Source organism: Antennarius striatus, chromosome 3 (assembly GCF_040054535.1).
Source record: "Antennarius striatus isolate MH-2024 chromosome 3, ASM4005453v1, whole genome shotgun sequence".
NCBI classification, from domain to species: Eukaryota; Metazoa; Chordata; class Actinopteri; order Lophiiformes; family Antennariidae; genus Antennarius; species Antennarius striatus.
In genome coordinates, this window is record NC_090778.1 from 27,422,109 (window position 1) to 27,435,000 (window position 12,892).

Consider the following 12,892-nt stretch of genomic DNA (forward strand, 5'->3'; position numbering starts at 1 on the left):
AAGTTAATGTTTGACCTAACACAAAATGAAACAGAGTTAGTCTAATGGTGTTTCCTTTCAGGCATGTATCCCAGATGAACTGTTAAGTGCTTTTCAAAATTATAATTTATTTTGTCCACAGACGCACGGACATTACCTGTCTCATGAAAATCCTCCAGCGTACTGAGGATTTCCCATCATGCTTCGCTAACATGAAGCAGGCATGATGCAAACATGTAGAACAGTAGATGGCGTAGTTTCCCCATTTTAGCGGGATTTTAACTACAACTTATTCAACTATGTTACATATATATATATATATATATATATATATATATATATATATATATATATATATATAAGTACACACATACACAGGTCTGAGACTATATGATAATGTTGTAATTTTTCAGATTATCCAAAGTTCTTTAAATGAATCCACTGGACTTTAAGAAAGTTTCTTGAAGACGTTCCAGAACTGAAGAAGCCTCTTGGATGAGAGGTGAAACGTTTTCAAGAAACTCTTTATGTCCAGTGGATTGATTTAACTTTGAATAACAACAACCTGGATGAATGAGAACCTACAGGCATATTTTCCCATTCTTCTGCCGCCCCTTGAACGCCTCACTTCCACCGTGACGTCAGGGGAGGGACAGCGCTAGCTTTAGCATTACTTTATGACTGTATGGAGGATCGTGGCCGTGGCGCGTCTGTCTTGATCGTAACGGACCCTGACCAGGATGTCTTCGGCTGAATACCTGAGAGAGTTCGTCAACCAGCGGCTAACTGCCGCCGCCGACGAGATATTCAGATTTTTTAACACAACTGTCGTCCGTTATGAAGAAGAAATCGACCGTCAGCGCAGATTGTTGGACATTTGCTGGAAACCCGAGCTCAGATTACACAGGATCGGTGAGGATAATCCGACTACAAACAAACTGCAAACTACGGAGTCCTGGTGTGGCCAGAAACAGAAATATGTTAGAGTAGAAGCAGCATAGAAATGCCATTTGGAATCAGACAGCAGAAACACCAACAAGAGTCATCTGGAGATGACGTCACAGCCTCCAGACTCTTACAGCAGGTCTGCCGGTGTGCGACATGGCCTACAGGGATGTAGGATGTAGTGTAGGTTACATGTTAGGGACAAGATGAGCAGCCTTCTGGTACATTAGGACTACATTTACAGGGAAAGCTTAAAAAATAGTATTAAAAACCTTATTTACAGACTATTAGAGTGCTGAATATTTAATTTGTGTGAAGGCAGAAAACTTCATTTTACCCCCTGAGGCGTCTTTTGATGGTTTGGAAATTATTTAATTTTAATATCTTAATTTTTGTCTTTAATTAAATTGCATTTAATTGATTTACTATAAGTAGTCAGTCAGTTTAAAGTTATGATCTATACCTGCTAACAGACAAAGCCCACATGTAGGGGTGTACAAATGAGAGAACGAAGGAGGCTGAGAGCACTCCTGCATCAAACCAGCTCAGTCTCCTTTTCTTCTCCTGTTCTTCCAGAGCCCCCCCCACCAGAACCTGGCTGTGAGGAGGAGACATTTCAGGCTGACCAGCAGCTCTACAACCAGGAGACGAGTTCCAGCCGGGATCCAGAGCCTCCACAGATAAAAGAAGAGGAGGAGGAATTCTGCACCGATCAAGATGGACTGCTGGTACTGAAGGTGGAGCCCGACACCTTTGCTGTGTCTTCTGTTTACAATGACAGCGACTGCAGTTTGGACCAAGAGGATCCAGAACCTCTGCAGATTAAAGAGGAAGAGGAGGAACCGTGCACCAGTCAGGAGGTAGAGCAGCTGGAACTGAAACAGGAGACTGACTCCTTTATTTTATCTTCAATCTATGAGGACAGCGAACCTGAACCTGTCCCCCAGCTCCCCCTCGACAACTCTGATGTCGAGGGGGATGAAGAGCAAAGACCGGAGGAGGAATGTCAGGAAGGTGCTTATGAACTCACGCCTCTCATCAATAAAAAGTCCGTCCAGTGTGAGATATGTGGCAAAGCTTTCAGGTACAATTCCAATCTGAAGACACACCTGAGAATTCATACAGGTGAGAGGCCGTATTCATGTGACACTTGCGGAAAAACATTCAGCCAGTCGTCGATATTGAACGCCCACATTCGAATCCACACGGGGGAGAAGCCGTATTCTTGCAAAATATGTGGAGAAAATTTTAGATTTAGCAGCGACCTGAAGGTCCACATGAGAACGCACACGGGTGAGAAACCGTATCCCTGTGACATCTGCGGGAAAAGATTCAGTCATTCCAAGGTTCTGACCTCCCACATCAGGATCCACACAGGGGAGAAGCCGTATTCCTGTCAGACCTGTGGGGAAGAGTTCACGTTCAGCAACGCCTTGAAAGTCCACGTGAGGCGATCCCATACGGGCGAGAAGCCGTACGCCTGTAACACCTGCGACAAAAGATTCATTGACAAGTCAAAACTGAAAGTCCACATCAGAACCCACACGGGTGAGAAACCGTACGCGTGCAAGATCTGCGGGAAGATGTTCATCGAAATGTCGAGACTGAAAGTTCACACCAAGACCCACACGGGGGAGAAGCCGTTCCTGTGCAAGATCTGCGGGAAAAGTTTCATTGAAATGTCGAAGTTGAGAGTCCACATGAGAATCCACACGGGCGAGAGGCCGTTCACCTGCAAGACCTGCGGCAAAGACTTCAGGTTTAGTGGAGACTTAACGGTTCACATGAGGAGAGCCCACACCGGCGAGCGGCCGTACCTCTGCAAGATCTGTGGGAAAACCTACTTTGACTCGTCGCATCTGGCGCGACACATGAGAACGCACACGGACAAGTAGCATCGGATTTGGAGACGTGGTTTGCTGTTGAGTTTGGGCGTCTGCGCAGGTGCATGCATCAAATATCAGCTGCGTGTTCTGAAGCGACGATTTAACTCACTATCATCGTGTTTTTATACTTTGACATATTGCTGACCTGAAGAGACCTTCACGTGTTGTATGTTGGCGCGTGATGAATCCTCTACCAGTGACAGTAATGTGTAAATATGTGTATTCTGTAATGCCATATTTCTGCACAAATAAACTGAAACATTCAAATATAATGATCTGATTGATTTACTGGTCTAGCCCTCATCATCTTCATCATGAAGTCAACATAAACTGCCTCCATAGTGACGAAATCAAGAGTTTTGATTCCCAAACAAAAAAATCATGAACAGTAATCAATGAAAGATGGAAGCATTGGGCCAACACTCTCTCAACAAATAAACAGAGATAAAAATTTTCAACTTCTTCAGGTAAAACATCGGAACAGTATAAAAGAACTTAACTCACGTCCTTCTAGACAGACTTGATGCCCGGATCTCTCACTGTTGGAGCCGCGCAGCGAGGAATCTCTTCTTCTTTTTATTGATCTATTTTTAGTCGGTTAGACATATATGTGACTCGTCACTGCCCCCCCAGGTCAAAGTAGGAATTGCATCCAAATAGATCGCTTAATTCGGCTGCTTGGCAGTAGGGGGCGCACTGATGTTAACTAAATGGAGTTATCAAGATAAAATAAGTATTTTGTCCTACTAGACAAAACACTTAAATACTATGTTAGTTTGTGTGTATATAATATGGTTTATATACCTGAGGTGAAATCAAAAAACAAATTTTGTTCTTAAAAGGAAGGTTATTTTACCAGCTAACATTCCGCTAACAGTGTGTTTTAGTGTGGTACTACGTTAGTATTGTAAACTAACTCAAACTGATAAATTGAATTAAGGACAATAATTAGTTTTAGAAGAGGCAGGAAGAAGTACTATATGAAAATACTCAAAGTACCTCAAATCAGTTAAAATGTTTTTATTACCACAGATATACAATGTTTGCATTTGCAAAAACATAAACCTAAAAAATCATTGATTAGAAAAGGTGATGAGATTCTCAGCAATGCCATGGTGACGCCTATTGATCAATTCACCTGCTGTGGAGAAAATCAGAACAGTGTCATCGGTTGAAAGTGTTTGAACGACCTGCCCTGATGATGACTTTTCTGCCTTAAAGTCTACACTGAGGACTATAAAATCCCACAAACATCTTCTCTGTCATTCAATCTCCTGGATGGACACTGATGAGACATTCAAATACTGATAAAGAATCTGCTTGGCATTATTTTATGAATGTTTCAAACAAATCTCACGTGTAGAATCTGTTGGAAGAATTCAGATCATTTACTTATACATAAATGATAATAATTCTTCATGACACAGGAAGTTGTCACTAACCCAAAGCCCTTCCAGAATTAAACTATCAGCCAATCAGAAGTTGAGCTGATTGCAAAGGCAAAGCATGACAGTGTTTTGTGGAGTACCTTATTCGAGTTACGTAAAAATTTCATGGCGTTGTCTCCAGACAAACAAAAAAACCCGGTAGAAACTAGTGACATTGAGTCGCTTTAATCCACCAGTGCCAGATGACTTGTTCACTGCTGCTTGTAGCTTTAATTTACTGTAACAACACAACAGAGAAAGGCCGGGCTGCGATACAGTCAATGCCGATTTGAATCTGAAATGATTGGAAATTTGAAAAAAAAGAAAGATAAAATATCCTCACACTGATTCAACCTTTAAACATCAGCAGTCTGCAGTAGATGCAGAAGTCTGGTTTCATTCTTCTTAATTTCCCAGTTTGGGATGAGTTAAGTAAATATGCCACATTTTCAGGAATTAAATTCTGTAAGAGACACTGATCAACTTTTTGGCTTAAGAATGATTACATTGCACAGAGCAAGCCCTATGAGTTACTTAATTAGATCAGTGTTCACAGAAGATTTCTGTGCAAAAACATCCTGCTAAATAAAAATAGACTAAAGCAGTTAAAAAAACCAAACAACTCCTCACACAGTGCATCACAGTTCAGAAACAATGCTAATCATCAGTTAGCAGCAGATGAAGCCAATCAAACAGATACACAACAAAAAAATCCTGGTCTAAATGACTGACTGAGCCTGGGGGGGGGGTCAAGTTTGGGCATTGGGGGGGACCCAGGAACCCCAACCTGTGTTGACAGACTATAATGGTGGCCGCTGAGAGTCCACATGACAGACTAATGTGTTTTTAAATGTTCAGAATCCTTCTGACATCAGCTGCTTTACTTTAGTCTATCTCACTGTATTAACCTGGACTATTTCACTGTATGGACCTGGACTGTAGGTGGGACCTCTTATGTGTAAAAGAACAGAGAATTTTCATTATCATTACATCCTGAGAGCATGTTAGAGATATAAGTCATTTATGAAGTTTAGCTGCTGTGCATTGTGGGTAAATGCCACCAACAATATTTTACTCATTAATGACGGATTATTCCTGCGATCGATGTACATTCCACACTCAGCTGATTTAGTTCATATGCAGTCAAATGGAGTTGATGTGCCAGAGGACTGGTGGACAGTGGAGGCAGCAGGTCCACCAGGCGAGGTCCACACACCTGTCAGTGATGAAGACCATGAAGATCAACGCTCCAGCTGAGACACACCTGATCATGAAGTCTGATTGGTTTCATTCATGCTTAAACACTGAGGAATAATAAAAGTCAGCTGGATGGAGCTGAAATAAACTGGAGCTGTGGACTACAAGCAGCTATAGATCATTCAGATAGGGCCCTCAGTTTTCCACAGGAGATTTTAGAGCGTTAAAGTGTCGAAGGAGAGATTCTGTGAGATGAAACTAAATGGTGTGATCTTAATTTCCCTGCAGAAACATCAGCAAGTGCAAACATGGCTGTACCACCGAGCCAGAGGAACTCCGCGCTCACGCTGTTGCATAAAGTGATTTTACAATCCTGGGGGGAAGGCCAGGATAACAGCTGGTAGAAAACAAGCGCGCCCACCAGCAGGGGGCGTTGCATTCCTATGACAGCGCTGATCAGAGGGGGAATACAATCAGACAGAACAGAAAAAGAAGAGAACCTGTCTGCAAACCAGCCAATCACAGTGAAGCACCACATAAATGTGTGACTGATCAATACCTAAACTTAACAGAACAGACACTCAGTAGTTATGAATTATCATTACTACAAATTGAACAGCTCAAGCTAATTAGTTTAATCTTAACAACCGTCATTTCAGGAAGGAAAAAAGTAGATTTTGTCTGTTTTTTTCATCTGAAATGAATCATTTTAAAAAACAAAATTAGTTTTGACATCAGCTTTGGTAGAGATGTGACTCGAAGTCATTCTAACGCTCCAACAAGGTGGTAGTAATGCCTCCAAAGTGCTCAGTAATATAATCTACATAATTATTAGTAATTATTATGGTAGTCAACAAGAACAGTCATGTTCAGGTTAGTGTAGTATGCATTACGTGTGTTAGCTAAATAAACTGTACAGCAGCAAAACATTACAGTCTCTTCTTGACCACAAGAAAACACCAAGGAGACCAGTAAATATCTGATTGGCTAGCGACTTTGGCACATCAGCTGTTTAACTGGTGATTAGGTCAGTTAGCGATAGCATTAACATACAGTACAATACATACAGAATGGTGGGTTTGCTAACAACGCCGGGGATTTTTTAAAAATCACTATCTTGAAGGTTTACAGTAGCGCATCGAGAGTCATTCTGACGTTTTCTGTCAAACTCTACAAAATTAAATTATTACTAACTACTAATGTGATTGGCTGGTTTGAAAGCAGATCAGAAGGAAGGAAGAGAAGTACTTCAGTTGTTTAAACTGTATATTCCTGTTTGTTCCGGTAAATTCCCAGTCCAGCCAGTCTGGGTCCAGACTTCAGGGTCTGTCCGGCGTTTCCATCTCCAGAATTGCATGCTGGCTGTTGCTTGGTAACCAGCCACTAGTGGGTGGGGACTGATTGTTGAGAGGAGGAGAAAAAGGGGCGGTGTCATCAAGGCAGGGCCCTCTGATAGGTTAAACAGGTGGCGCAGGGGCGGGTCTTTGAGGCATGAGAGGCTGGGATGAAGCCCAAGGTTTTGGTTTCCTATGGGAGAAATAAATAATAACTTTATTTCTCTGCTCATTAGAAATAAAGAATATCTTGTATTTTAGACAGACTAGATATTTCTAGTTGTTGTTGGTCATTTAGATCCTACAATCAGCCAAATACAGATTAGCTTCAACTTCTGGATCCAGCTAGCTGAGAGTTAGCTTCATAGTCTGATCATTTTTAAGATCATTTGTCAACTTGGTCCTGCTGAGTTAAGTAGATCTAGTTGGTTTATGGTTAGCTATTTAGCGTTTGTTACAGTTAGATTCTCTGGCTAGTTAGCATCAGGTTAGCCTCTGTGCTTACACTTAAAAACAGAGCAGCTACTACTGGACTCTGGCAACAGCTTTCTCCAGAACCATAAGCCTTCATCATCTACTGACATTACTGGGTTGCCATGGAGATAGCTCAGGAGTCAACACATCACTTGATTCCAAAGAGGTAAGATTCAGCAGTGGACACTGATGTGTGTCCCCTGAAGCTGAACCATGAACAGCTTGTTGTTCTTACAGAGGAGGAGGAGGAGGCCTCATAGCGTAGGAGGGAGCCGTCCTGCTGGTTTCCACCACCTGATCACAGACAAACAAAGAAAGTACCACATGCTATGGCAGGTGTTCACTCTTTTTGACTGATAAACAAAAGGAAAAGAAAAGCGCTTTTGAAGCAGAAACACAGAAGACGGTTGGCTGGAAAGGGTTTTACCTCCTGGGGTGGCAGGAGCTGAGCGTGGTGCTTCACATGGAGAGAGAGTAGAGGATGTTAGGACACATTGATTCAAATTAGTTCTGTCAGCAGCAAACACACGCCACACTGACACACCTAATATGGTAATCAATCAGTTCCATCAGTTGATCAAGTGTACAGTGACCCAACTCCCTAAAGAGGTCATGAAATAGATATAAATTGTTCCTTGTTCGGTTAACTCACACTAAAGGTGCAGTACATGCTTTCCGCCACTAGAGCTCAAATCACACCAATGTAAACAGATGCAGCGACGACTTGGTGAAGCACCAGGAGTCAGACCGCAAGAACACGGAGCACGTGGAGCAATACCACAGGAAACGGTTGAGGGACATGTAGCTACGATCCATGTACGGCGCGAAAAATATGTCAAAGAAGAAAGAATGAAGCAATGAAGAGTGAAAACCTTCACCTGAGTTGAATTTACATTCTCACAACCACCCCTACGGTCACCTTGGAGGACATACTGAAGTGTGTACGAGTCAACAGCCTTTGGATAGATAGATGAATGGATGGATGGATGGATGGATGGAAGGATGGATGGATGAATGGATGGATACTACTGACAGGTAATTAATAAAGTCTTTAATGGGATTTCTGTTATGACATCCCACAACAGACAATCACGTGTCACCAGAAACAAAAACTGATGGAATTAATGGAGGTTTTAGTTGGTTGGGGGTTTCTGTTAGTTCAATCTGATACACATTCACGTTCCATAACCTCACCCCATCTCTGACGATGCTCTTGGGGTTGCCCCTGACAATATCTGGCAGCTCCTCTCTGGGAGGCGGTCCTCTGCTGGGTTTGGCTGTAGCTGCTCCATCAGCCCTGATGACAGAGAGCGACGACAGCTCAGTGTGTGAAACCTCACGGTGTGATGTGACGCTGCTCTGATGCGTCGTGACGCTCACTGGTATCCCCGTGACCTCGTCCTGCTGCTCAGCCCAAGTCGTCGCAACAGCTCCTTCCTACGCAAGTAGACGAACGCCCCCAGAGCGAGCAGAGGGAGTATGAGGAAGAAGAAGACCAACAGCCCATCTCTGAGGGACGTGTCTTTATCTGAGGAGGACACACAGACTGGGTCACAACTCAGGTCTGCAAAAATATCCTTTTTAACCACCTGCTTGAATACTTCATGTCAGAGCTAATAGTTGCTAATGCTAATGTTGCACATCAACAGGCATCAGCTGCTGCTTCTAGTTGAGTGATGGCGACGGTAAACACAGCGATCAGCACAACCCACTCCAATCCTTTAAAGTTTTTAATCGCGTTTGAAGTAGGGCTGTCAGTTTAACGCCTTAATTAAATGAATTAATTACGCTGCAAATTAACGCGCTTTAAAAATTAACGTAATTAATCGTGAGTGGCAAGTCAATGCACAAAGCATTTTGAATTTGTCCCATTGAGGGACCTGTAGGCTGCTGATAGCACTAGTTTGAAGACAAAGTACCGTTCCACGTGGGTCCGCTGTCCTCGCTGCCGCCATAACCTTTGACCTCACAGAACGGCGCCGCCCAGCCGTCGTCACAGTGACAGTTCTTGTTGCTGTTACACACCTGATGGACAGATGAGAGTGAGAGGAGGAGCTACACCCCACAGACAGACAGACGGGCAGGCGGTGCGTCTCACCCCGTGTCCGTGACATTTCTTCTCCACGTCACAGTCGTAGTTCAGGATGTCAGCACTGCGACATTCAAAGTTCATGCAGACCTGAAAACCACAGAAGAAGAAACAAACATATTCTTCATCCGTTCCTCCTCTTTTTTTCCTTTCCTTCATCTCCTCCTCCTCCTCACCTTGTTGTCTCCACATTTGGTTCCTTCGTTCACCATTCCCGGGTCGGGGACATCGGATCCCAACATGAAGTCGACTCCGTAACATTTCACTCCGGCGAGCGGCGTGATGATGATGGACGGTTCGATGCCAAACACCGTCACTGCCTGAACGTTGGAGCACTGCAGCTTCCCACACATGGCGTTTCTATGGTGACGGAGAGAACCATTATGTGACCTCGTGAAGTTTGGAGACGACGACGCCCCCGTCCACAGAGGTCACACCGCGGTAAACGGGGTGACGACCGCGGTTCACATTCTCTCTGTGTGATCATTGACAAAAAATTCCCTTTATTACTGTGTGAGGGTGTGTGTGTGTGTGTGTGTTAGTGTGTTACCTGCTCTCACACTTTTTTTCGCCAAAGTTGTGGTAACCACAGTTGCCAAAGCGATCTCCTTTACTGTTGACATCTTTGAAACAGATTCCAGGGGCCGCCTTTGCCTCTGAGGAGGAGGAGGAGGAGGAGGAGGAGGAGGAAGAAGAAGAATAGGAGGAGGGGAGGAGGAGACATGAGGCAGAGCACAGAGTGGAAATCGACACAACGCAGCGGCAAAGTAGATTTAACAACAATGTGTCATAAATTCACAGAATATTTGTTCAACAGTTTGTTCAACCAAATATTATTAACGCAGGACTAAATCTCTTCATCATTCTTTATTAGGTGACTCACCTGTGCAAAGAAAGCACCATGACTCAGCATCATGTCACATGACAAACATAAAGTGAAACCGACTCGTGTATTTACAGGCCTGACGGATAAGAGTACGTACTGGGTCCAAAGATGGCCTGACACTGTTTGTCGTAGAACTGACACTTCCCGTTGTAACAGTAGGCCTGCTGGTTCCTGCAGGGCTGCCCATTCTGAAACACACGGAGAAAAGCTGAGTAAAACCATGACAGCCCCCACACACACACACACACATACACACACACACACACACACACACACACACACACACACACACAGGATAGTGTCTCACCTGGATGAAGACGTCGCTCTGACAGAAGGATGAAGAGCCGTTACAGTACTCTGGGAGATCACACTCATCTGTACTGGACCGACACACCGTTCCACCCGGCAGGTACTAAACACAAACACACACACACACACACACACACACACACACACACACACACGATCACACAAAGTAATCATCTCCTCCCCCTCGTGTTGATGATGAAGAGTCAGGTGAAGTTTCTTAATGTCTTAATGCACAAACATTTCTGGAGCTTCACAATAAACACCTGAAGAAGATGGACATCACTTGAGGAATCTACTGAATTCTGTTTGACTGTAAAATCCGTATTAAAAACATCATTGGAGTGTTGCTCCTTGAAAAGAGATAACAACACAATCTCCTTTTTAACTGTAAAAGAGACACAGAACGTCACTAATAACACCGAGGGAATGCTTTTACTTTGAAACTTTTGTCCACCTGTCCTGCTGAGGTCCACGCGTTCAGCTTTCATTTGACTGGATTTTAGTGTCAAAAAGGAGAAGGCTAACATATTAGCTGTGGGTGTATGTCCCGCTGTGTGTGTGGGAGGAGGGGGCGGGGCTTACCCGACAGCGGGAGCAGCACTCGCCGTAAGCACACTGAGCTCCAGGCTTCAGCTTGCAGGTCTGATACTCACAGCAGGGGTCGTCCTCACACTCCTGAGACACACAGACGCACATGTTGCTAACGGCTAATTCAGCTGATTTTAAATGGTAATTAATTGTAAATAGGGGCTTGTTTAGAGGACACTTAATGATCGTATGAAACCTTCTGTGATCCACAGTCACACTCCTCTCCCATGTCCACCAGTCTGTTTCCACAGTAGGGGGCGCTGTAGGCCTCGTCCGGCCGCGGGACGTTCAGGAGACACGTTCTCCCGGTGGACAGGATCATCTTCTCAAAGTCGTCGGCGCTACAGCTGCTGAAGTTTGTGGATCCTCTGCAAGGAGGAAGAGGAAAAAATGAGATGGAGAGGAGAAAGCTTTGGGAGTTTCTGTGTGGCTGCGTGTGAGTGTGTGTAAGTGTGTGTGAATGTGTGGGAGTCCTACGTGGCTCCAGAGTTCATGATGCAGGCGTCACAGTTGCACGAGCGCCCGTCGTCATGGTTCATCCCAAGATTGTGACCGAGTTCGTGAGCCACGATGGAGGCGAACATGGGAACGTTGTTGTTTGTGAACTGGAGAGAGACGCACAAACGCATCAGCAGTCGGCTGCAGATCAAACACCAGAACACGAGTCCAAAAAAAAAACAGGTGGTCTCAGTCCAGACCAACTTGAACCCGAGTTCGGTTTGTTTCCAATATGAAGGCGGTTTATTGGATGTTTCAGACTCTCAGAGTCATCACAGGAAGATACACGAGATACACAAACAGAAGCTAACGGTGAACCAGACGCTTAATTAAGACTTAATCCAGGTGCATCATGGGAAATGCAGGATTCATATCTGATCCAGAAAAGGCCTGTTTAATCAGAGTTACATACAAATCAAGAAGCAGTGAGAAAATGAATTATGGCCCTAGACGTTTCAATTTACCAACTTTTAAATAGGACTTGAATGCAGCGTCAGATTGTGAACGGACAGATGAGTCAGCCAATGAGGGGAGAGAATGAGTCGTCGTACCGCATTGATCCCGGCCCCGTGGCTCCTGGAGCAGACGGTGGAGACGAAGGCCATCCCTGCTGTCACCCCAAAACCCTTCTTCCTGAAATGACATCATCGTCGTCGTCATCATCATCCTCTCTCGATATTACGGTATTACGGTCTTCATAACTGATACTGACAGAATGAGTTGTGCTGAGTCATGTCTTCGTCGGGAGACCAGCTCTTTCTCTCTCCACTGTGTGAAGCGACTCAGCACCTCTCCGGCTGCTCCTTCCGTGCTGATGAGGTTCTGCTGAGTCCAGATCTCCAGACCAACCAGGACCACACGAATGTTCAGCTGCAGGTAGATCTGAACGCAGCCTGGTGTTAACACTTTCACTTCTGGAGTGTGTGCACCTCACGGGTTTGTGTACTCACGCTGTCGATGAAGTTGGCCAAGTGCACCATCTCCTCTCGCACCGCTGTCTCGTTCCTGTTCATGTAATTAAACTGAGGAAGAAGAAACGGTTTGATGTGGCAGTGAAGGAGCATGGGAAATGCTGTCTTCATGTGTGTGTGTGTGTGTGCTTGTGTTACCCGTTCGTTGTCGACCACCAGCAGCAGCTCCACATAATGTGTCTGATGGAGGATAGCGCGCTTCATCTGAAACACACAAACAATCAGCCCACATTGGTTTAGCGTGTGTGTTTATGTGATAATGTGTGTGTTTGTGTGTTAACGTGTGATTGTGTGTCAGTGTGTGTGTGT

The 12,892-nt window shown here is 44.5% G+C and overlaps 2 protein-coding genes across 3 annotated transcripts in view; one reads left to right on the top strand and one right to left on the bottom strand.

Annotated features, from left to right (window-relative positions):
* The first annotated feature begins 640 nt into the window (after positions 1-640).
* LOC137592111 (zinc finger protein ZFP2-like) lies at positions 641-3,068 on the top strand. The gene is made up of 2 exons (XM_068310022.1): positions 641-891; positions 1,501-3,068. Exons 1-2 carry the CDS (start codon positions 720-722, stop codon positions 2,817-2,819), a joined length of 1,491 nt encoding a protein of 496 aa, XP_068166123.1. The 5' UTR covers positions 641-719; the 3' UTR covers positions 2,820-3,068.
* A 747-nt stretch (positions 3,069-3,815) lies between these two features.
* Positions 3,816-12,892, bottom strand: part of adam9a (ADAM metallopeptidase domain 9a) — a 17,317-nt gene continuing 8,240 nt past the window's right edge. The window contains exons 7-24 of one of the 2 annotated variants that reach the window (XM_068310531.1): positions 12,722-12,787; positions 12,563-12,634; positions 12,325-12,494; positions 12,164-12,245; positions 11,592-11,719; positions 11,311-11,482; positions 11,109-11,201; positions 10,525-10,629; positions 10,315-10,405; positions 9,882-9,987; positions 9,508-9,691; positions 9,341-9,421; positions 9,162-9,267; positions 8,623-8,770; positions 8,437-8,539; positions 7,670-7,699; positions 7,478-7,536; positions 3,816-6,961 (exon numbers count right to left, since the gene is read on the bottom strand). In XM_068310531.1, the coding sequence (XP_068166632.1) occupies positions 6,892-6,961; positions 7,478-7,536; positions 7,670-7,699; positions 8,437-8,539; positions 8,623-8,770; positions 9,162-9,267; positions 9,341-9,421; positions 9,508-9,691; positions 9,882-9,987; positions 10,315-10,405; positions 10,525-10,629; positions 11,109-11,201; positions 11,311-11,482; positions 11,592-11,719; positions 12,164-12,245; positions 12,325-12,494; positions 12,563-12,634; positions 12,722-12,787 (1,866 nt within the window). In that variant the 3' untranslated portion in view covers positions 3,816-6,891. The remainder of the gene's footprint in view (positions 6,962-7,477; positions 7,537-7,669; positions 7,700-8,436; positions 8,540-8,622; positions 8,771-9,161; positions 9,268-9,340; positions 9,422-9,507; positions 9,692-9,881; positions 9,988-10,314; positions 10,406-10,524; positions 10,630-11,108; positions 11,202-11,310; positions 11,483-11,591; positions 11,720-12,163; positions 12,246-12,324; positions 12,495-12,562; positions 12,635-12,721; positions 12,788-12,892) is intronic. The other variant, XM_068310532.1, reaches the window with a different exon arrangement.